Here is a 24,279-nt window from a genome sequence, read left to right as displayed (position 1 = left end):
GAAATCCAAACTCGCCTGCACTGGGCTTGTTTAGCATTGGCAAATTAAGCCGACTGCTGACAGCTCCATGGGGCAGACCTTAAGCTCAATGGGATAAGCAGCTCTGGGAAGGGGGAGGGTGAGAAAAGCCATTTATCCTCACTTCAGCGGGGCTTTCGATGCTGCCTCACTTTTCATCCTCATAAGCAGACCACGGGAAGTTGGTCTAGAGGAAGCTACAAAGAATAAATGCCAAACAAGACAGAAATCATAGAATCACCAGGTTGGAAAAGACCCACGGGATCATTGAGTCCAACCATAATAAATGTGTTGCTTAAGAGCAGTGCAGGAAAGACATGGAGCTGTTGGAGTGAGTCAAGAGGAGGCCATGGAGATGATCTGAGGGCTGAAGCACCTCCTGTATGAGGACAGGCTGAGAGTTGGGGTTGTTCAGCCTGGAGAAGAGAAGGCTCCAAGGAAACCTTAGAGCAGCTTCCAGCACTGAAAGGGGCTCCAGGAAAGCTGGGGAGGGGCTCTTGATCAGGGAGGGCAGGGATAGGACAAAGGGGAATGGTTTGAAGCTGAAAGAGGGGAGGTTGAGATGAGATCTTAGGCAGAAATTTTTCCCTGTGAAGGTGGGAAGATCCTGTCCCAGGTTGCCCAGAGGAGTCGTGGCTGCCCCATCCCTGGAGGTGTTCAAGGCCAGGCTGGATGGGGCTTGGAGCAACCTGATCCAGTGGGAGGTGTCCCTGCCCATGGCAGAGGGGTGGACCTGGATGCGCTTTAAGGTTGCTTCCAACCCAAAACATTCTATAATTCTATGATTAAATATCAATTGTCTATCACTGACATGAGAGGATTTATTAACTGCCTTTCCATGGGGGTTCACCCTAGGTGTGGTCTTTTCACATATCATCATTAACCACGCAGGCAGTTGAACGAGAATGTATTTTTATGTTTACAGTCAATGTGGAGCTGGGAGACACAATCCAAATTCAGAAACAATCTGGAAAAATTGGGAAAGCAACCTGAAAAATCCTCAAATGCAGATGCCCACAACATGGGAAAAACCCTGAAGGTACCAAAGACTCAGCAACAGCAAAGACCCGCAGGGCTCTGCTCCTGGGACAGTGGGAAAGCCTGGGGGCAGGTAAGGTCAATGTGGTTTTGGGGACAGCAATCACCCAACCCAGCAAGTCACAGGCATTTACCTGCAGACTACAGTGGTCACAGCCCAAAGAGCCTCTGCTAAGGGATACTGGAGGAAGGAAAGAATTAGAGGCCATGAGTGGCCCTGAGATGCTACAACTGCAGCTGAATGCCAGGACCATTCCAGGCATCAGGATTAATTAGGGGTCTCTGGGTCTCGGCACATGAAATAATGATGAGGTTTAAAAATCTGCTTTAAAATGTCACTGTCTCCTTCACAAAGCTCCAGGGCTGTGCGAGGAACAGCATTTCAATGTCGTGAGCCCGTTCCTCCTGCAAGGTGCAGTGCAGGGCTCCAAGCATCCATAGGACAGGATAAGACCCAGCACCATAGGGATGCTCTGCAGCCCCTTCCCATCAGGCAGGATTGAGGGGAACTCAGAGCAGGCAGCAAGGACTTTGCACCCATGCTCACCTAGTACGGATGGGTACGCATCTCCCATGCAATCATCAAATGCAGCGAAGCCTACGCTGAAAGTATTTATCAAGGAGCTCTCAGCAAACCCAAATCCCTCCCCTCGCTCCGCAGGGTATCGCACAGATCCCATTGCAAATTCCAGCTCTGCTGCCTTCGCCCCCGGGATGATGTGTGAGAAAACACTCTCAGCCCAGTAATGCCTTAATTTTCTCGGCTGCCCAGCGTGCGTGACAAGCCAGCTCCCTCTGCCGGCTTCGCTTCTTCAATAAATTAACTTTTTCCTCCGGAGGATCGTGGTAAACGAGAGCCCTTGCACTTGCTAATCCAATAAGCTTAACGGATCTACTGTCGCATACAGGGACTCAAGGGATAAAGTCAAACAACTGCTGTGACCAGTTAGCAAAGCCAAAGCCTCCATCATGCTCCTGTCTCCAGCTCCTCTGGAGGATGATGGATGGGGCCTTGAGCAGCCTGATGTAGAAGGACGTATTCCTGCCCATGGCGGGGTGGGGGACGAAATTAGATGACCTTTAAGGTCCCTTCCAAATCAAACCAGTCTATGATTCTACAATGCTGCCCCAAATGCAACCAAAACAAGACGTCCAAGTTTTCCTTTTCCAACCACCTCCAAGTCCACAAAACATCCTTAACATTTGCTGATGGCTGACACAGAGAGGGGGAAGCCAGGGAAACTGCTCCTCCTGGTACACAGCAGCAATGACTTTGTGTCCAGGACACAGTACCAAGGTGGCCTGGTGGACCTCTCCTGAAAGCTGGAACCACTGTCTTAAAATCCCTCCTGTGTGCATGGAGAGACAGGGTTTAGTACTCATGCCGCACAGTTTTACCTTTGGACCTTTGCTAATTCCTACAGGAATTTAGGACACCTCCCACTGGATCACGTTGCTCCAAGCCCCATCCAACCTGGCCTTGAACACCTCCAGGGATGGGGCAGCCACCACTGCTCTGGGCAACCTGGGCCAGGCCCTCCCCACCCTCACAGCAAAACTTTCCTGCCTAAGATCTTGTCTCGGTCTCCCCTCTTTCAGCTTCAAACCATTTCCCCTCACCCTATCCCTGCCCTCCCTGATCAAGAGCCCCTCCCCAGCTTTCCTGGAGCCCCTTTCAGCACTGGAAGCTGCTCTAGGGTTTCCCTGCAGCCTTCTCTTCTCCAGGCTGAACAACCCCAACTCTCTCAGCCTGTCCTCATACAGGAGATGCTTCAGCCCTCAGATCATCTCCGTGGCCTCCTCTGGACTCGCTCCAACAGCTCCATGTCCGTCCTGTGCTGAGGACTCCAGAACTGGATACAGGGCTCCAGGTGGGGTCTCACCAGAGGGGTAGAATCCCCTCCCTCTCCCTGCTGGTCCCTCTGCTTTGGATGCAGCCCACAACACAGTTGGCTTTCTGGGCTGTGAGCGCACATGGCTGGCTTGTTTGGAGCTTTTCACCCCCCAGCACCCCTAGTCCTTCTCCTCAAGGCTGATCCCAATCCATTCTCTGCCCAGCCTGGGTTTATGCTTGGGATTGCCCTGAGCCAGGGGCATTATCTCAGATGCAGTGATGCTTCCTTCCCCTGTGCTGGTGATGCCTCATAACATCACAAAGAATTTGAGGCTTCCAACCTGTTCCTAAAGCACAGGCAGCTGCAGAAGACAGCAGCCTCTTAGCATAGTCTCAAAACCCCAATCAGCATGAAGCAACACAACCCACACAGAGAAAGGGGCTGAACTGAGCCATTACCTCCCACTGTGAACATCCAGGAGGCAAGAACCCTGAGCACAAATGCAGTGGCAGTCAGGGGAAAAACATGAAGCAAACCTATGTGATGCCTCAGACATTTGCTCAGAGGAAAAAAATCCATCTTTAAAAAATGGAAAATACGGATCAAAAATAGCAATGAAGCTGAGAGGCCGTTGGCTGTCTCAGACACCCCAAATTCAGGATGCTTCAAGACACCCCTTGCAATGCCAGCTCAGCAAAGCGATTAAGCCTATTCTCATCTGTCAGCTCCTGCCCAGAGCACAGAGACTTGGGGGGAATTGAAGGAATTGACTTTAAAAACAGCATGCGCTTTGCTAAATCTGGGTGTAAATAAAGGCAAACCAGGCAATCCAATAAGAGACAGCACAAGCACAGGCAGGGGAACAGCACCATGCAGGATATATGGCAGAAAATATTCAAGTTTAAAACATGGATTTGAATATTTAAGGGGGTTTAAGATCTACCAGAAAACCTTCTTTTTTCTTTTTATTTTTTTTTTCAAAGAATTATGTTAAATCTGAGCTCAGCCCCAGAGGATTTAGTCATGCTGTAGGCCAGAGATGTTGGCTTGATCTTGAGCAGGGCACAGGGTCAGTGTCACAGCTCCCATGGTAGGACATGGGCCAAATGCTTCTGGTATCGCCTGGTACTATATTTCATAGAATCATAGAAAAGTTTGGTTTGGAAGGGACCTCAAAGCCCATCCAGTTCCCCCCCTGCCACAGGCAGGGACACCTCCCACTGGATTAGGGGCTCCAAGCCCCATCCAACCTGGCCTTGAACCCCTCCAGGGATGGGGCAGCCTCCACTGCTCTGGGCAACCTGGGCCAGGGTCTCCCTACCCTCACAGAGGAATGTTTCCCCGTAAGATCTCATCTCAATCTCCCCTCTTTCAGCTCAAAACCATTCCCCCATGTCTTGTCCCTGCAATCCCTGATCAAGAGCCCCTCCCCAGCTTTCCTGGAGCCCCTTTCAGTGCTGGAAGCTGCTCTAAGCTCTCCCCTCAGCCTTCTCTTCTCCAGGCTGAACAACCCCAGCTCTCTCAGCCTGTCCTCATACAGGAGGTGCTTCAGCCCTCAGATCATCTTTATGGCATCCTCTGGACTCGCGCCAAGTATGTTTGGAATCACAGTAGAGCCCTGCTCTGGCAGACGGCTCAGCACCTCTTGGGCAAACACTGGGGAAGCTTTGATGTCTCAGAATCCAACTTCCCAACCACTTGACCCTGCCACGTGCGGATCCTCCCAGCATCTATTTATACGGTCACGTCTGAAGTATCAAAGATGCACTTTGAGTCATCGCTGCGAAAGGAAAAGCATTTTTAGCTCTGAAAAATGTACGTGTGCTCTGCCTCCTGGCATGCACAGCATCCTGCCATGAGCATCGTGGCAATTACCCCTCTGGGCACTGTGACTGCAGCAATGCTTTTGCTACAGAAGCATAGAAAATTCAGACCAACTGCAGATTAGAGGAGAGGGATGTCCAACTAGAACTTGCTCACAGCAGCAAGTCTGGTCTTAAACACCCGCACTTCCAAAAAGGGGAACAGGAGCTGCGGCCACAATGAACCCCAGCCTCACTGCTGCATGGGGAGCTTATAGGAAGCCTTTGTGCCACCCCGGTTCAGCTCAAAGTGGGTGAAGGAGGTCTAAAAGATCTGGATTTTAAAGCCAAGAGGTGCTGTCCCACCTATCCTCCTTGGCTTCTTCTCTCCTGCTACCTGGAGCAGCTCATCTGGGTTCTTGGCTGGATCCAGACCCCGGTTGGTGCTGAGCTGCCTTCACATCATGCCATACCTTCACAATTTCTTGCGCTATCTGCCTCGTCTTGTTGACATCCAGGACGATTTTGGCATCTCTCACCACTGAGTAGAGAGTCCGTCCTTTACACAGGCTGAAAGAACAGGAAAAGGGAGAAGATAAAACCACAGTTTAGAAACCCGCGCCAAGAAACATCCCCAAATCATAAAGACAGTGGCTGTGGCGGGGAACTATAAATAACCACAAAGGTTTTGGCTACATCTCAAGGCAGATGGAAGATACAGCAAGGAAACTGGGGGCTCTCCCCAGTTTAGCACTGGGAGGGAGTGCATGGTGCCACCCCTGTGGAGCTGAGCCCCCAGAGGGGTGACCCAGGCTGGGTCCCAGCTCTTCCCCTCATCCCAGCCACGAGCAAACCACCTGGTCCTCTTGCTTCAGACTTTTTGGCCACAGCTCCCTGCCTCTTCCCTCAGAGGATACAATGCTCACAGATGTAATATGAGTCAAAAGAGGAAAGACAGGGAAGGAAAAACAAAAAAAAAAACCCCAATGCACTGTACAATGTCCTCCAATTTTCCTTCTCGTACCAATTACAGTAAAATCTATTTACAGAGCCTTAATTACTAAAGGCAGCTGGAGGGGGAGGGGGAGATATAAACCAATTAAAAATATATTGACATTTGAATATCATAATGGAGTACGTGGGTGGATGCTGCCTCGACTCCCGCCCACAAAAAGGGGCCTTTTTGCTTTTCTATATCCACCCACGCTCATTACAGGCAACTTTAGAAAGATGAGACTGGATACCTGTGCCCAGCAAATAAAATGCCCAACATACATCTCGTTAAAGAGGCTACTATAACCACAGACATTAATTTGATCCTGTTCTAGTTAACAAATACAAAGTTACAGGCTTTAATTCCTCTGCTCTCCCACTGCTCCATCCTCGCTCCTCTCCCCTAGCCCTAGGGATGCCAGCACAGACCAGTCTGGATTAGTCCCTTGGGAGATAACAAGGTTTGCCCTTTATGGATGGAAATAAGCAGCCCAAGCAGTGCTTCGTTATAAGGGATGAGGAGCATCACACCAAGCAGCCCTGGGTTTGCCTGGGTACCATGTTGCTCAGAGGGGAGAGGAGAGAGTTCAGACACTCAACATAGAGAATGGTTTGGGTTGGAAGGGATCTTAAACCCACCCAGTTCCAACCTACTGCTGTGGGGAGCGACATCTCCCACTGGATCAGGTTGCTCCAAGCCCCATCCAACCTGGGCCAGGTCCTCCCCACCATCATAGGAAAACATTTCTGCATAAGATGTCACCTCAATCTCCCCTCTTTCAGCATAAAACCATTACCTCTTATCCTATGCCTGCACTCCAGATGAGGAGGAAGATGAGCGGTGATGCTCAGCACAGCCCTCTCTGCTCTCTCAGCAGAGAGCTGACAGGCCCCCCACAGTGACTTCTCCCACTTTGCAAATCCCAAGAAACCAGGAATGCAACATCACAGGAAAAGCCATGCTTTTATTTCTTACCCCAAGGCTGGCTCAGAGGCAAAACTCCCAGGAAGCTGTGCCACATTTTCCCTGGGGACACTGAAAACAGCAACAGTGATCCCCCCAAACTGCAGGGCTGTCCTGGTTCCCCCATCTCTACCACACATCCCATGGCCAAGGCAGCGGATGCAAATAAGGTCCCTGTGAGTGATTAAAACGTGATGCAGAAAGCAGGGGAAGCTGAGTTTTCTGCAGCTCTTTAGGGGATTAAATTAATTGGGATTGGGATAGCACTTATTGGGAATAAACCTCGTGTGCTTCTTCAGTAGCTCATGGATACAAAGGATTCTCTTGCTCCTAAGCCAAAAGCTTCATGTCCTGCCGTGGGCAGAGATCACAATTTTCACGTCAGGCCAGAACAGGACTGATCCCATATCTCCTGGGTTTTGTAAAGACAACAGCATCCTTCAGAGCACTTGGTTGGAAATAGCCTCGCTGGATGCAAGGAAGCCACGTCAGGGAGTTTAGGTCATCTTCATACCCATTCTGCTGCCTTCTTGGCAATGCTTGTCCTTGCTCAGGTGTCTCAGCACATCCCTGGGCACAGCAGCTGGACTGCAACCAGGAGACACCTGCAGTTACAAACACCATCTTCCTCTAACTAAACCAGCCACCTCCTATCTTCTGCAACAGTTTGGCTGCAGTCATTGAGAAATAGGAATTCATCTGAAGATTAGGAACCAGGCACTCAAACTGCTACTTGGAAAGAAGTGATAAACACAACCCTTGGGTTTCTGCAGGTGGAATTAAAGGGTACAAAATAATCATAGCATTGGTTTAAACCATTCCCCTCATCCTATCCCCACACTCCCTGATGAAGAGCCCCTCCCCAGCTTTCCTGCCGCCCCCCCTTTCAGTACTGGAAGCTGCTCTAAGGTCTCCCCACAGCCTTCTCTTCTCCAGGCTGAACAATCCCTACACTCATTGTATGGGAGGTGCTTCAGCCCTCTGATTATCTCTATGGCCTCTGGACTCACTCTAACAGCTCCATGTCCTTCCTGTGCTCCAAAACTGGACACAGGGCTCCAGGTGAGGTCTCACCAGATCAGAGCAGAGGGGCAGAATCCCCTCCCTCGCCCTGCTGGTCCCACAGCTTTGGATTCAGCCCACGACAGTTGGTTTCTGGGCTGTGAGCACACATTGCTGGCTTATTTAGAGCTTTTCATCCCCCAGCACCCCAAGTCCTTCTCCTCAAGGCTGCTCCAAATCCACTCTCTGGCCAGCCTGTGTTTGTGCTTGGGATAATGACAGGCCACCTTTGCAGTATGAAGTTTTCACTAATTTGCTAAATAAACCTGTAAGGCTATAAGCTCCATGATGCAACAGGCTCTCTGCCACCTCCCATGACCTGCCTGAGCATGAAGGATTTCCCTCAGCCCTCCTCACTACCCAGCAAACACTTGTTTTCCCCTAGAGAAAAGCTTTCCAGAAAGATGCTTATGGTCTGCATTAGTCATGAAACAACATTGTAAATACAATGAACAGTGCTGGGAGGGGGTTCAATTTCAGCCCTAAAGTGAGTTAAGATCAGCTGGTTTCCTGTAAAGGCTTGTTTAGAGAAAAACCCTTCAATTCCTGCCTGTCTGAACTGCAGAGATAACCCCAGGAGCAGAGCCTGCAGCCCTTTCCTGATGAGATTCCCACTTCCCCACTTCATTTACAGAGGGGCCACAATAAAGGAGGCAGCAGATGCACCCGGCGTGAGCCCCGGCACAAGGAGAACACACACCATTCAGCCCCAGGGTGGTGGTACCAGTGCACGGCGACGTACACTGGGGAGGGGACATGCCAGCACTGGTTGTCAGTCCTCCCCAGAGCCATCAAGGCACCCAGGTGCCTCTCTCCTCCCCTCGATGAGTAACTCCTCTGAACAAATTCAACTAGCAAACACCGCACCAGTATTTGTTGGAGTTTTCTTGCTGGGTAAGAAGCTGCCAATGCAGAGATAAAGCCCGGTTGATACCTATTATGCAGCACCTGAGCCCATTCAACCACCACCTGCACAACCTTTTCATGGCAGAGCTCAACAATTTTGTTGCTTCGTGTTCCTCGTCTGCCGTCAATCGCTCCCATTTGGGCAGGAGCGGCAGGCACAAAGCACAGCTCCCAGGGCACGCACATCATCTTCTGCCTTTCCACTTCAAGAGGTCTATGCTGAACCGCGGCGCAGAGGTACCCAGCCGGCTGCAAGCGAGCGATGCTATGGATCACAAGGCCAGAGACCACCTACGCTTGACATCAGAAACAAAGGCAGATGATTTGCGTCTTCAGGCAGATCCCAGCTTATTCACCATTGAAGTACATATTCATACACAAATATTTGTCTTCACCTAAACCCATCCATCGCACCTGGTGGCAGAGCAAGGAGGTTGGTGACACGTGCCCCGGGACCCTGTGGTGCCAAACACCAGCCAAAGCTGAAGGGCAGCTGGGACTGGGACATGAAGATGATCCAAGGGCTGGAGCACCTCCTGTACGAGGACAGGCTGAGAGAGTTGGGGTTGTTCAGCCTGGAGAAGAGAAGGCTGAGGGGAGACCTTAGAGCAGCTTCCAGTGCTGAAAGTGGCTCCAGGAAAGCTGGGGAGGGGCTCTTGATCAGGGAGGGCAGGGATAGGGTGAGGGGAAATGGTTTGAAGCTGAAAGAGGGGAGACCGAGACAAGATCTTAGGCAGGAAAGTTTTGCTGTGAGGGTGGGGAGGGCCTGGCCCAGGTTGCCCAGAGCAGTGGTGGCTGCCCCATCCCTGGAGGTGTTCAAGGCCAGGTTGGATGGGGCTTGGAGCAACCAGATTGAGTGCGAGGTGATCCTGTCCATGGCAGGGATGGAACTGGATGGGCTTTGAGGTCCCTTCCAACCCAAACCATCCTATGATTCTATGGCAGCACAGATGGGCAGATCAGGGAGATGCAGAAGTCCATTCTAGGGTTGCCAGCATCCAGGAGTTCACCCCAACCCACAGTATAACCTCAGCTCCCAGCCTTTCCCCCACCAGCCCCTTCAAAAGTCCCAGTCCCATGGCCCCATCCTGCTGCAGATGCAACTTTCTATTCAAAATGAGTTTGTGAAGTGTTCAGCCAAGCAAGCCAAATCCCAAATTGCTTTATAAACACTCTGCATTTCACCAGTGTGGGCTGAAGACATCAGCAATGGGAGCAAAGCCAAAGTGACTTGCAGAGGAACAATTGAGCAAGGAAGAGCTGGAGCTCTGCCTCTTGATTTTTTTGCCATTTCAAGGGGAAAAAAAGAAGCCTCATCCATTCCCCATCTCTTGGGGTTCTCCCTCCCCCCCTTGCAATATTGATGGCCATCACCTCAACATTGATGGCCATCATCTCTAAAGGGTGGAAGAGCTGAACCTGGCCCATGCTCAGGAGCAGGAATAAATTCAAAGCTGATGGAACAGCGGTTACACGCATGTTGCGATGCCATTACTTACTAGTGCTTTGTGCTTTTCTTCCCTCTGCCCAACCATCCACATAAATGCCCATTAAATTAAATAGGATCATTTGAGCACCCCAAAGTGATAAATGCCAGACCCTAGGAAGCTCATTACTTGCCTAGTATATTGATTTATGGGGAACCAGCTCAGATACCATGGTGATAGCCAGCACTAAACACTCAGGGGAGACACAGAAAGAGAGAGTGGGAATTAATAATAACTACTTTAATATAAAAATACAGCTGCTAGCAGGTTACATCTGTGCTTGAGGAAAGACAGAGCAAAGGAGGGACGGCTCGGATGCTCCCACTTTCCCCATCAGTTAACTGATTTTTAGTATTTCACAGAAAAGAAGAGATCTTTGGGGAATATTAAGAAAGACACAGCAACCAGAGCTGTTGAGCTGGGACTTATTTGATTTCTTTTAAGCACGACCAGCCACAGCAGGGAGGGGGAGAAAAGAGTATCGCACACGCCTGCACGTGCTAGAGTGATTCGGGAAGTCTTCAAGCTGTTCCTATACATTGCCTTGGTTTTCCCTTTTACTCATCTCTGGCAATTGTACTTTTGAAACGAGAGAGCTACAAATGTGTTTCACACAATGGAAAATTAAACAAGGCTGGAAGAGCAGCAAAAGGAGAGGTTTGGGTTAATCTTTTTATCCCTAGGCTTTGTTTTCCTCAAAAATCAATAAGAAACCTCGCACCCTTGACGCACACTCTCCCTGCTACGCTGGACTGAGCAAAGCATCATCCAGCTCGAGCTCCCCAAGCCTTCTGCATTTAAACACCCCAAGGACAGTGGGATCAGCCAGCTGGGATAATCAGGGTCATGCCTGAGCTGCAATGAGTTTGTTTGGTCTCAGTCTATGGAGAAAGCTGGCATGTGTCATACACACACGCGTGCACAAATACACACATATTCTTTTTGCTTCTAATGAAAAGCTAGGGGTAGGGGAGGATAAAAAAAAGCTTGGCAGGCTCCTGAGCCAGCTATCCATGCTGGGGTGCCAGCAGCATTGAGTGCTATCAGGACCCCAGGTTCCCCCAGCCTCACAGAGGAATGCTCAGGACTGTTTTTGGTGGGATTGACCAGCACCAAAGCCTTGAGATAGAATCATAGAATCACCAGGTTGGAAAAGACCCACTGGAGCATCCAGTCCAACTATTCCCATCAATCACTAAACCATGTCCCTCAGTGCCTCGTCCACCCGTCCCTTAAACCCCTCCAGGGAAGGTGACTCAACCCCCTCCCTGGGCAGCCTCTGCCACTGCCCAATGACCCTTTCCGAGAAAAATTTTTTCCTAATGTTCAGCCTAAACCTCTCCTGGCGGAGCTTGAGGCTATTCCCTCTTGTCCTGTCCCCTGTATGATGAATGAAAACAGCTCTTCCCTGAGCCACACATACCCAGCACCCCAAGATTTAGCATGGAATGTGAAATGTTTCAAGCCCAGGACTAAAACTTTCCCTTAATTTGCCTCCCCTTCACTGTACTCACTAGCAAGCAGCAAAACACCTTCCCCTCCACTTCCATCGCTTTCAACAGAAGCAACATATGGATTCCTTCCTCCCCCAGGCACCAAGAAACAGAACCCATCCTCACTGGACCATGAGCAGGGAAGAAAGCAGCAGCCAAAAGCTTCATGGCAGCGCAGTGCAGGACCACAAGCCTGCAGACCTGATGCTGAGTATCAGCATCTGTCAGAGCCTCCAGGTGCATCGCACAGGGGTGACAATACTTTTCCTGGCAAACTCCACCTCTGAATTGCACCCTTACAAAGGATTCCTAAAGCAACCCTACTGGGGAGGCAGGGAATTCATTACCTGCCCCGAGCAATGTTTTTAACCACAAATAAAGCCCAGATTCCCAGCCCAGAGCTCACAGCGATCCAGCTCCCGCTTCGCAGAAAGGAGCCTCAGCAGAGCAAAATGAGAACAGGGAAACAGAAAAACCCTGAAGAGATGATGCTCCCCTCATCCCGCACTCGCTATCTCCCCGCTGGAAGTGCCATCCTTTGATGGATATTACCTTAGGCAGCAAAATTTTCCTCCCAGCAGCTGGCATGTGAGATAACTACAGCCAGCGCAGCCAGACCGCAAGGGCTGGAGGAGGAGGAGGTAGTGGTGGAAGATGAGGGGGGATCAGCCTCCTCAAAATATAGCTCCAACTCCATTGCAGCTTTGGCGAAAAACAAGTTATTTAGAGAAAGCAAACTCTATGCATTTTTATTTGAAGGAGATAGTGTCAGAGGAGACGAGACCTTCTGCAGCTGCAGGGAAAAGAGCTAAGAGACAGGTGAATGCAAAGCAGCCACAGGCTTCAGCAGCTTATCTAAAGCCCTCCTTGCAAACAAGTCATCCGAAAATACTTGCTGCTTCGGGTGGCACTTGCTGCCTTTTGAAAGGGTTGTGCTGGTAATCGGCTCCGAGAGAGCTGGCTGGGTGTACGGGGATGTGCGAAGGAGCTTTGACCTCTCGTTGCTTTTGAAGGAGGCTAATATATTCTCTGTGCTGCGATCCTCCCACTATTTTGAACTTCAGGGAGGAAAAAAAAAATCCTCTTTTTGAAGAGAGGGAAGAAGTAAATCTTTTGATCGAGACGTCTTCTTCACTAGAACCCAATTCCACTTCGGAAGAGTAATAATAATTATTAATAAAAGATTTAAAATGCTATCACAGGAGTGATGTTTCACTAGGCAGCCTCCTCTTTGGCAAGGCAGGAGGATGTCAGCACAGGACTCACACACTGCTCCAGAAAAAGCTCTCCTCAGCCCCCAAAATCACAGAATCATAGGATGGTTTGAGTTGGAGGGGACCTCAAAGCCCATCCAGTTCCACCCCTGCCATGGGCAGGGACACCTCGCACTCAATCTGGTTGCTCCAAGCCCCATCCAACCTGGCCTTGAACACCTCCAGGGATGGGGCAGCCACCACTGCTCTGGGCAACCTGGGCCAGGGCCTCCCCACCCTCACAGCAAAACTTTCCTGCCTAAGATCTCATCTCAATCTCCCCTCTTTCAGCTGAAAACCATTCCCCCTCACCCTGCCCTTGCACCCCATGGTCAAGAGCCCCTGCCCAGCTTTTCTGCAGCCCCTTTCAGAGCTGGAAGCTGCTCTAAGGTCTCCCCACAGCCTTTTCTTCTCCAGGCTGAACAACCCCAATGCTCTCAGCCTGTCCTTGTACAAGAAGTACTTCAGCCCTCAAACCATCTCCATCGTCTCCTCTGGGCTCACTCCAGCACAGGAAGGACACGGAGCTGTTGAGGACTCTAAAACTGAATGCAGAGCTCCAAAGAGGATCCCTAGCATTGAGGATGCTCAGAAAAAAATAAAGGATTGTGCTGAGATGTCACTCAATAGCGAGGGGAAGAGCTGGCAGGAGCAGAAAGAGTCGGCGGGACCATCTCCCAGCAGGGCACTTAATCACAGGCTTTCCCTCAAACACCCACTTAAATCCCTTCCTCTCTAGAGAAGCGCCTCAGCACTGAGTCCCACTGTGTTAAGTACTTTCCCCAAGAAGTCACAACCAAAATAGAAATATTATGGCATTTCAAAACACTTTTCAAATACAAAGGAGAACTTTCCCCACGAGCATCCTCAGCCAGAGTAGCACATTAAGTCGGTGCTAACGAACAGCCGCTGGCGGGGATTTGATGCTACAGTAGGGAAGAGAAGCTCAGCCAGCACCAAACCAGACAGCTCTTATTTCAACAAACACTCTCACAGAGCATCAAGCTGCTGCCTTTCCACCATCCTTACCATCCTCTTTGCTTGGGATCTTCCAGTCATCTCCCCAACCCATCCCACTCTGCAAGCTGCCAAAAGCAACTTTGTCTCCAGGCAGAAGATATATACTCACTTAACGTATATATTAATACACCTATCGACTTTCCTGTTGTCAGTCGTTATCAAGATTTATCCAGGCTGATGGCCTCTTATTGATTGTGAAGGAGTGTATTCTCACGGGTCAATCAATTCTGATCCAGCCTGTGGCATGAAGTCAATACCTATTTATTATATGATGTACGAGCTCCATTAATCCAACTGTTAGGAGACGGGAAACGCAGCAGAAAGTAAGAGCAAGGAAAACAACCAAAAGGCAGGGTAGGAGGTGATGCCTTGGCTCCCAAAGTGGGGGCCCAAACATGGGGAGGGTGAGGTGAGGCAGGACCTCATGGCTTCTTCCAGCCCAGCATGAAGGAAACCAATGTGGCAGCTCCGTGCCTCAGTTTCCCTCCTGTTGAGCAGGAATTAGAGCTCCTGCTTAACTTTCTGAGGCAGGAAAGAAGGCTGATAGGATGTATTTTGAAATGGCTGGGTTGTAGTGAGGAGAAAAAAAGCTAATTTGCTGTTCATTAAAGACCAAATGGCCAATATTGCTCCCTGGAGATAACAATGGACTGGCTGCAAGCAGCACACACAGGCTTGTGCAGCCCATCCTGGCCTCATGGAGCATCCACAGGGGAAATATTAAGCAGCCCCAATCTGTTTTAAAAGTGATGGCTTATGCCCTTCCCCATTTACTCCCATCCTTCAAATCCCCTTACATATCTACTCAGCCCCCAGCTCCCTAAACATTAAGATCTACAAGCCCCAAATCCTTTGCAGCTGAGCCAGGACACTGTAAATGTCAGAGAGTGCAGGGACAGGACAAAGGAGGACAGTTTTTAGCTGAAAGAGGGGAGATTGAGATGCGATCTTAAGAAGAAATGTTTTGCTGTGAGGGTGGGGAGGCCCTGGCCCAGGTTGCCCAGAGAAATGGTGGCTGCCCCATCCCTGGAGGTGTTCAAGGCCAGGTTGGATGGGGCTTGGAGCCCCTGATCCAGCGGGAGGTGTCCCTGCCCACGGCGGGTGGAACTCCAACAAATAACCTCCAACATTCAGCACATGTGGTGCGAGAAGTTTATCATGTAAGATGCTGCCGTAGCATCTCCAGTATTCTTCCCATCTCTCACTCTCACACCTTCTCAGTTAATTCATGGCAAGTAATGTGTTCTCTGTCATTACATCCTATTTGCTTTGCCACACAGGAATAAAGAGCAAATTCTGTTTTCATCTTTGCTATCTCACATGAGAAAAGGGCTTGACTTTATGTTCATCCTTGCACTCAGCTCCTCATCACCAGCTCCAGGGAGGGCTTTGGGAGATACACCCCCTCCAGCAGAAATACTCCAAGTTCCTTTGCTGAAAGGCACCTTTGACAAATTAATTCTCTTTATGTAGTCCTGCCGTGGTCAAGCTTAATTCCTAATGTTCTTCAGCATTCTCCTTCATCTTCCCAATGCATCATGGCAGGACCATAAATCATGGCCACGCGGCCTGGGGTGCAGCCATCAAATTAGCTTCCAGTTGCACCCTGTAGATCTGGAGTCACTCTGTCCTCACACCATGACAAAAGAGGGAGCAAAACCTGATCAGAAGCATCTCATGGTGCAAAGCCCATGGTCTTTGCATGGGCTTCTAGCACCACGTTTGAGCTTTTCACTAAGTAATCTTCTTAGCAAAGCTGCACCAAATCCCCCCCACAAGTCAGCAGGACCTCAAAGCACGGGCAAACTCCAGCTCAAGCCTCCTCTCTCCGGTTTTTCAGACCTGCTAACCTCAATCCCTTCTTGAAAACAACGTCCCCATCCAACAACAGCTGTTGGTCGCTCCCAGAAAGCTGCACCCTGCATGCTGATCCCCCCACTTCCATTTCAGACTCAATGAGATGAAGGAGCCTTAGTAAGGATCAATAAAATCCCACTTTCCTTTTATTCCCCTCAGAAGGAACACCCAGAATCCTAAAAACTAGTCGTTTCTGCAATCCATTGCCTTCGTGGGTGGCTCGAGCCATTTTAATAGCTTTAGGAAACTGTTAGACTTTGTCCTTTAAAGGTTCTCCTGTGTGGTTGAGGCTTTGCCTCCCCCTCCCATGCTGCCACTGATGGGGGCCGGGACCAGAAGCCCCAAGGAGTTGACATGAGCTTACCCAGGCCTGGCTTTGTCTCATTCAACGCTGGCAAAAACAACTTGTCATTTCCTTGTATGCAGCACAAATGACTTTTTTTCAGTCCTTTCATTTCCACTGGGCCTAGGACTTTGATGCTATTTCGTGCTATCCATTATGCAGCGCTCAAAGCACCAAGGCTCACATTCACTCTTGCTCAAGACTAATTAAGATGAATGTTAACTGTCCCCACTGCTCATTACCCAAGAGAAAATCTATTAGCAGCTGTGATGGAAGCGCTCTTTGGAATCACTACCTCTCATTGCCAAAAGACACCGAATTTCTTCCTTTCCAGCCCAGATGGTAGCATTAAGAGAATCATAGAATGGTCTGGGTTGGAAGGGACCTTTAAAGGTCACCTAGTCCAGCCCCGCAGTAGTGACCAGAGACATCTTCACCCACAACAGGCTATTCAGAGCCCCATCCAACCTGACCTTGAACACCTCCAGGGATGGAGCATCCACCACCACTCTGGGCAACCTGGGCCAATATGTCACCTGCCTCATTGTAAAACTTTTCTTCCTTGTATCTAGTCTGAATGGACCCTCTTCTAGCTTAAAACTGTTTCCCCTTGTCCTGTTGCAAACAGGCCCTACCAAAAAACTGTCCCCATCTTTCCTGGAGCCCCTTTCAGTACTGGAAGCTGCTCTAAGGTCTCCCCGCAACTTTCTCTTCTCCAGGCTGAACAACCCTGACTCTCTCAGCCTATCCTTGTACAGGAGGTGCTCCAGCCCTTGGATCATCTCCATGGCCTCCTCTGGACTTGCTCAACTAGCTCCATGTCCTTTCTGTGGTGAGGACTCCGGAACTGGGCACAGAGCTCCAGGTGAGGTCTCACCAGAGCAGAGCAGAGGGGCACAATCCCCTCCCTCTCCCTGCCGGTCCCTCTGCTTTGGATGCAGCCCAGGACATGGTTTGCCTTCCTGGCTGTGAGCGCTATTTGCTGGCTCACGTTGAGCATCTGATCCACCAGCACCCCAAGCCATCCTCAGGGCTGCTCTCAATCCATTCTCTGCCCAGTCTTTAATTGTCCTTGGGATTGTGCCCATCCAGCTGCAGGACCTTACCCCTGTCATTGTTGAACCTCATGATATTCACATTGTCCCACTTCTCAAGCTTGTGCAGGTCCCTCTGGATGGCATCCTGACCCTCTGGCACGTCAACCGCACCACTCAGCTTGCTGCCATCTGCAGACTTGTTGAGCATGCACTTGATCCCACTATCGATATCACTGATGAAGACACTAAACAATACTGGTCCAAATTATCTGGCCAGACTGATGGTTAACACATAGAAAATCAGAGCATTAACCCAAAGCATAATACCGTTGGCAAGCTGCTGCCTCAGTTTCCCCTGGAATGCTGCCAGGCACTCACAGCCCTCCCAGCTTTTGCCCACGGGCTGTGGTGTTTGGAGGGGGAGATTTCTTTCTGCTAATGAGGCGATCCTTGAATAACACAAGCAGGCAGGAAGGAAAATGTAGGGATGTGAAAAATCAAAAATAAACCCATCTATAAATAACCCCTCTCTGGCAGTGCCGGGCGTCACTGAATGGTGAAGCCCCTTCCAGGGATGGGCAGCTGCTTCCAGCATGCCAGCAGGATAATGGAGATTTCTTTAACAGCAACAAGAAACTGCTCTTTTTTAACTTGGTGGAAAAAAATGTCCTCGAGCAACTACCCCCGGGCACCCAGAAGAAAAGGGGCCTCTTCTGCACGTAGCCAGTCCAGCCTTGGGAAAGCACGTGGGGAGAAGTAGGCAAGGAAATCAGGACATCTTGGGTTTTTAGACATAACTGGCCCCACCAGACAGCCAAGACTGACTTTCTCCCACTCCAAGTAAAGCTTCACTTAAAGTTATTCCCATAAATCCAGTGGGACAACTTGAATCCCTTCAGAAAACTCCCGTTTGAAGAGCAATGCTCTCCCCTTTGTGGGGTCACCAGCCTCCCTCCTCCCCCAGCACCACATCCTGGACCATTCCTAGTGTCCTCAACCATTCCCAGTCCAGCTCATACCACATTGTCCTCTTCCCAGACTCATTCCCTATCATACCCAAGCAGCAGCTCCAGTCTGTGCTGAGGCAAAAGAGAAAGCTCTGCCTATTCCAAGATGATCTCAGAGCTCAGGGATGTGCACACATGCAGTTCTGGAGTTCCCCAAAACTCCCTAAGGCTGAGCTCTGAGCCCCTTTCCAGCATCCCCCTCAGTTTCTCTGCATCCTCACGGCCAATAGCACCGGACATCGATCACACCCTAGAAATCCCAGCAGCAGAAAACCAAACAGCTTCCCAGTTACAATTGAAAAACTCTCATGATGTTGATTCAGCCTTCGAAGAAAACGGATAAAAGCAGTCATAGGTAAAGAGCAGGCAACACTCAGAGACACTGCAAGCACAAGTTATACTTAGGGCAATCCAATAAAGCTGTACTTTGACCTTAAAAAAGGGACCGAGCGCAGGTGGGGAGGTAAGCAAGGCAAGCAGTTCGCTTAGCAGACCTCATATTAATGCGTCAAGCTGCAGCAACACACATTTATTTTGTCAAACTGTCAAATATGGCACATTTATGGGTTGATATAAAGAGATATTAGAATAGAACACATTTTGGAGCTAAAAAAAAAGAAGAATAATATATTGCCCAGGTTTTCCTATTGAATAGGGTTGAAAAGCTGAGCAAACAGAGGCTGCAAAGGGATCACAGAGCGGGACGGAGACGCAGTGTTTTCCTCTAGGTAGAGGCAGCAATGCTGCCCGGAGTAACACATGGCTGGGAACCTGATGCATCAATCAATACGTGTGTTTGCACACTGTTCAAAGAGCTTTTCACTTGAAGCTAGCTAATAGACGGAGGTCTGAAATGAATATTCCCAAATGACTGAGTTTTAGTCCAAAATCAAACGCATATTTTTTCCAATCCCCAGCTGGGGAGAGCCAGGGTCACCCTGTCTCCGGAGGATGCAGCTCCTGAGCCAATTCCATCCATGAACCCACCAGGGCAGGGAGCAAGCAATGGCACGAGGAGGCACAAATTTGGGTTGAAATACTTTGCTGTTGAGCAAAAAGGGGAGTGGAGCAAAGTCCCTACCCCAGCACCCTTCGAGCCACCCCAGCTGGGACTCCAGAGGTGCTGCTTTCAAGGGGACATCAGGAAGGGAGGATGCACTATTTCAACATGAATGGTTGGGGAAAGCATTGCCAATTCAGTGTAGACTTTTTTAAATGCTGCTAGGAGGCTAGAAATTCAACCACACCTTGGGGAAACTTCTCTGAGAGAAGGTAAGTCATGGTGGGATGCAAAGCAACACCACATCAAGCCCCGCGGCTGAGTACACGCTCTAGAGATGAATGAAATATCTCAATACTTGGAAATAAATGTATTTCACACGATTACAGCTGCTCTGAGAACAGCTGCAGCCTCCCTGCCTTGAGGCCAGTGGGGATTTTGTGATTGCCCACCCATGCAAGGAGCACGCTCGGATGCTCGGTGCTGCTTCAGCACGGATGCTCAGGGCTGCGTTCCCCCCCAGGCATGCGGGTGATGGCAGGTAAGTGGTAATTTCCTGAGACTGAAGCAGCTCTGGAGCTGTTAGAGATAGTTAAGACCCCAAATACCAGCTCGCTTCCCAACCAGATGCAAGAAGCCCCCTTCAGCAGTCTCATTCCTGCACCTTGCAGCAGCGACCCTGAACATCACCAGCCACCCAGATACCTGAGCTGCTTTCACAGCCCCAAGCTATTCACAAAACCTGGTGTCCACATGTAGCCAGCTGCTTTATGCAATTAGAGGCTCTTCCATGCTGTGACAGCACTCAAGCAGGGTCCAAATCCCACCATCTATCCAGAGAACCACGCAAAATAAACCCAACCCAGAACAGAAGCTGCTGATCCCACAAAGTTACATCACCCCTGGTTAAAACAAACCATTCCTGTCTCAAGCTCCACTTCTACAGCAGATGAATCTGCCTGGACTCACTTAAATGCATTTGCTTCCTGCTTCATGGCATAAATCACTGCAGATGGAGAACACCCCTTTGACAGGGCAGGGAAGCACAGCCGGCCTTGCCTCCCAGTAATGTTTGACAGCAAGAAGGTGTTTTGGAAAGAAAAAAAATCATTTTGGCTGAGTGCGAGGTGTCGGAGCTTACCTGGTGATGATGGCAAGGTGGGGAGGGCTCATACAAGCTCCCATGAAGAGCACCACATTCTCATGCCGGGTCTGCCGGTAAGCCATCACCTCCCTCTTGAAGGCCTTCAGCTGGTCCTCGTTGTCCCGCTCGATGTCGATGAGGCGGATGGCCACCTCCCCGTGCCAGCGCCCGTGAAAGACCTGCCCGAAGCGGCCCTTGCCGATGAGCTCGCTGATCTCGAGCTGCTCGAAGGGGATGTCCCATTCCTGGAGGAAGATGCTGGTCTGGCTGGCCTTGCGGGGAAAGTTGCGCGCGGAGAGGAGCGAGAGGTTCATCTCTTCAAAGTCATCCTCGGACTCCTGCACTTCCTCGGTGCCTTCTTCATTCTGCGAGGGGGCAAAGGGAGGTGAGCACAGTGAAACGGGGGAATAAAATGATGGCCAATGAAGATAATATGGACAAAACCCCATTGACCTACCTACTGCTCACTCACACCCTGAGAAACCACCCAAGTGCCTTCCAAAGCAACCAGGCAACTGCATTTTATGCAAAGCCAGCAGAAACCCAGACTTTGCAGGGAGATGTTTATTTATTACAGGGTTAAATATGAGAGAGCAACACACCAGAGCATTTAACTCCCCAGGATGGGTCTGACTTTCCTCTTGATGGTCTATAGATGCTTTCTACAGGATTAACAACGCCCATTAAATCTGCATCCCCGACCTTACTCTCCATCCCCTCCCCTCCATCACATTTTCATGCATTTAAAAGTTTATTGAATTATAAACTTGAGGGCAGACATGAAGCTCATCAGGGTCCCTGTTCATGGGGTGAGGACACGAATGCCTGAGCAGGCTCAGACCTGGCCATTGATTCAATTATCAGCAATTTCACTGCACAGATGCTAAACGTATCTGGTTCCTGTGGAATGTGCCCCAAGATGTGTATAAAATAAAGGCTCATTAAGCAGAGAAGTGAGCTCAGCCATCTCACCTCTGAGGTGGGCTCCACTTCAATTTGAAGCAGTGGGTTTCCTTCCAGTCTGTTAAAAAGAATCACTGAATTACCGCCGGGTAAAAACACAGTGAGGTGGGGAACATGCACAGGCATCGGCTCCTGCTCCTCACAGCACGTCTCTGCACTGGGACTAAAGGAAGCAGGGAGGAGAAGCACCAGATTTGCTGCTAATTTTGGAGAGCAGCTCCTTCCCACCCATGCTCTGGGTGCTCACACAGATAGCAGGGATGAGTGATACTAATTATTGCAGTAATTAATATTGAATGGGTGAAGATCCAGAATGGATTTGGTGAGGTAGGAGCACACAACCAGTTGCCTATCCCAGAGCCCAAAGTGCACGGTGAGCTGGATGCTGCACGCCCCAAGAGGCACCATCCCCAGCTAATCCAGGGGAAGGGGCAGATTTACACCCTCGCAGCTTTTGACCATATCAAATCAGTGCTGGGACATGCACTCATGGTGGTTTTAGGTGGTTTCTAAGATCAGAATTATCTTCCCAATGAACACCAACCAAAGTGACAAGCATAGCTGATTAGTAGCCAGAAGAGAAGAAAATGTGGATTCCAATTATGTTTGAGAAGTGGAGGTTTCTAAGACTCTCCCTGCAGTAAGACCCCCCCTCCCCTCCAGTTTGTCCCCACAGCGGGTTATAAATAAATCCTCTGCCCTCTCCTTTCAACCTTTCTCCACCCTGAGACACGAGTCAGAGCCATGAGTTAGGGCAGCAGGAGCACCCCAACCACCTACTCCAACCTGCCCCAAAGGCATCCCTGAGACCCAGAGCAGTCCTGTAAAGCCAAACGAGCACCCATGGGTGCTGGGGTAGGTGAGGATGCACTGCCTGGGGAGGAGAAGGTGAAGCGCTAGCTGGGAGAAGGAGGTGGCACTCACATGGGGTTGGAGTTGACGGGGTGGAGGATCACCTGTGGGGCTCGTGTCGGCGTCTCAGGCACCACGTCTAGGGAGAAGAGAGCAGAGTGAGAGAGGGCTGGGAGGCACCAGGAGTCTCTCCCAGTGCCAGGCGCACCCAGGGCAACTAAATCCCAACAAAAACCTCCCTTCTCCCACAGGTCCTATTTAGTTAAACTCAGCTATAGCTGGGTATAATTTAGGGCCACCAAGTTCTACAGCATCTTAGCATGGTGCTGCAATATATTTGTTTGGGGGGAAAGTCCCACCCTAGCACACACACCCCTGCAAAACTCCAGAGGTGAGGAGAGCCAGCCATGCACCCAACCCTCTAGGGGACATCTCAGCACCCCACATCACAGAAGAGATTTTCGAAGAGACCTACCTGGGAAAATGAACTGCTGCTTGTACTTGTAGTAATGGGAAGCTGGAAAAGAGAAAAGGGGGGTTAAGCACTGGCCTGCAGAGCCAGATGTGGGAGACTCCAACCTGTGCCTAGTCCTGCACCATGAAAAGCCAACCCCAGATCTCTGCCCTCCTCTGCATGACCCAATCTCTCCCACCTTCATCTCTTGTGAAGATGCCACCCATGACGGCTCATAGGGTGCCCAAAAAATGAAGACCTTACCCTTCTAATGATCTGCTTGGATTATAACCTAATTTTTGCCAGTATCAGCTACTGCTCTGCACCATTTGGAGAGCATTGATGTCATCTGCAAACTCAACGGTGGGATTTGGACACCTGGTTCCCAGCCCGTGGGGTTTGAGTGCTCCCAACTGGCCTTTGGGAACCAGCCAGCATCACAGAGACACCAAGCGATGGATTTCCAGCTGCTGTTCATTTTCACCCACCTAACTGTATGCTTTTGGCACACTTTGGAGACGCCCTTCCTACCTGCCTCCCGGTGTACTGAAAGGAGCTGGCAGCTGCTGGTAGCCCCAGGAGTTGCTGCCCAAAGTGCTCTGGGTCATGGCACCCTCCCCTGGCTCCCAAACCTCCACAGGTGAAGTCCAAAGGCTGATTTGACTCACATGGGCAGGCAGATCATGGATATGATATAAGACAGGGCTGCTGAAGCCACCAGTTTGGCACCAGCTCAGAAAGCACCTTCTCCTTAACCTTCAAGACCCCAAAGACCACCCCAGAGCTTCTCCTCTCCAGCTTCAAGACCTCAAAGACTGACCTCAGCTCTGCAGCAGGACCTATGCAACCCTGAGCCGAGATCAAAGGAGACTCACAGGTAATTTGGGCAGAAAAAGGTCACCGTGTCGCAGTTTCCAAGCTCAAATCCTAATCCCCAACATGACAATCTTGATGAGATGAACCACAGAGAACCTCCCCCACAGGAAGATGAAAGCACAGTAAGTCCTGCTTTATATCAAACCAGCCACAGGGCTCTGCTCATCACAGGCCTGAAAGCAAGGAGCAACCATCTCCCTGAGCTGCTGGGGTCTGATCCAGAGGAGGTCTGATCCTCCATCCCTGCTGGATGGGCAAGCGTGCCATGGGCTCCCTGTGCTGGCTCAGCTGCAGCGGCAGAAGGTTCAGGTTCCCATAAGAAGATGCTGCTGGAGGTTACTTCTGTGGTTTCTACTTTAAACAACATCTCAAAAGACTTGCAGGAAGGTCTCTGCTCCCAAGCTGATGCATGATGGGGTCACCAAACAACTATGACCAAACTGCCTCTTCCACCATCCCTGAAGAGACTAAGCTCCAGGAGCAGATGGGTCCCATGCACCCAGACAAGACTTGATGCAACAAGCTACATCAAATGCCTCCAGCATCCACTACTCACCACTATCACCCTATGTATGCTACCAACAAGCTTGTGGGAGGCCTGTCAATCCAAAAGACACAGCAAAGTCAACCCAAGTCATCCTTGTAGAGGGGTAAGGTCTCGTCTCCCATTTGCTGTTGAGGCAATGCAGTAGGTACGCACCACAGAGAAGTCACGTCTGGAAAGTTTTTTGTAGCCTCAAGCGCAGCAGGTTGACTACAGAGGTTGTGGTGGCTCCATCCTTGCAGGTTTTCAAGACCAAACTGGATCACGCCTTGAGCACTGACCCTGCTTCAAGCAGGAGGTTGAACTAGAGACTCCCAAGCTTCCTCCCAAC

General features: G+C 50.2%; 1 protein-coding gene across 4 annotated transcripts in view; it reads right to left on the bottom strand.

Moving 5' to 3' along the window:
* Positions 1-24,279, bottom strand: part of KSR2 (kinase suppressor of ras 2) — an 85,219-nt gene that overhangs the window by 12,426 nt on the left and 48,514 nt on the right. For all 4 annotated transcript variants that reach the window (XM_069870892.1, XM_069870893.1, XM_069870895.1 and 1 more), the window contains 5 exons: positions 22,550-22,591; positions 22,147-22,213; positions 21,232-21,280; positions 20,257-20,624; positions 5,167-5,263 (listed from right to left, as the gene is read on the bottom strand). In XM_069870892.1, the coding sequence (XP_069726993.1) occupies positions 5,167-5,263; positions 20,257-20,624; positions 21,232-21,280; positions 22,147-22,213; positions 22,550-22,591 (623 nt within the window). The remainder of the gene's footprint in view (positions 1-5,166; positions 5,264-20,256; positions 20,625-21,231; positions 21,281-22,146; positions 22,214-22,549; positions 22,592-24,279) is intronic.

The sequence above is a fragment of the Phaenicophaeus curvirostris genome, chromosome 17 (assembly GCF_032191515.1).
Source record: "Phaenicophaeus curvirostris isolate KB17595 chromosome 17, BPBGC_Pcur_1.0, whole genome shotgun sequence".
NCBI lineage: Eukaryota > Metazoa > Chordata > Aves > Cuculiformes > Cuculidae > Phaenicophaeus > Phaenicophaeus curvirostris.
The sequence above is the reverse complement of the archived record's forward strand: the minus strand, read 5'-3'. Positions and strand labels throughout refer to the sequence as shown.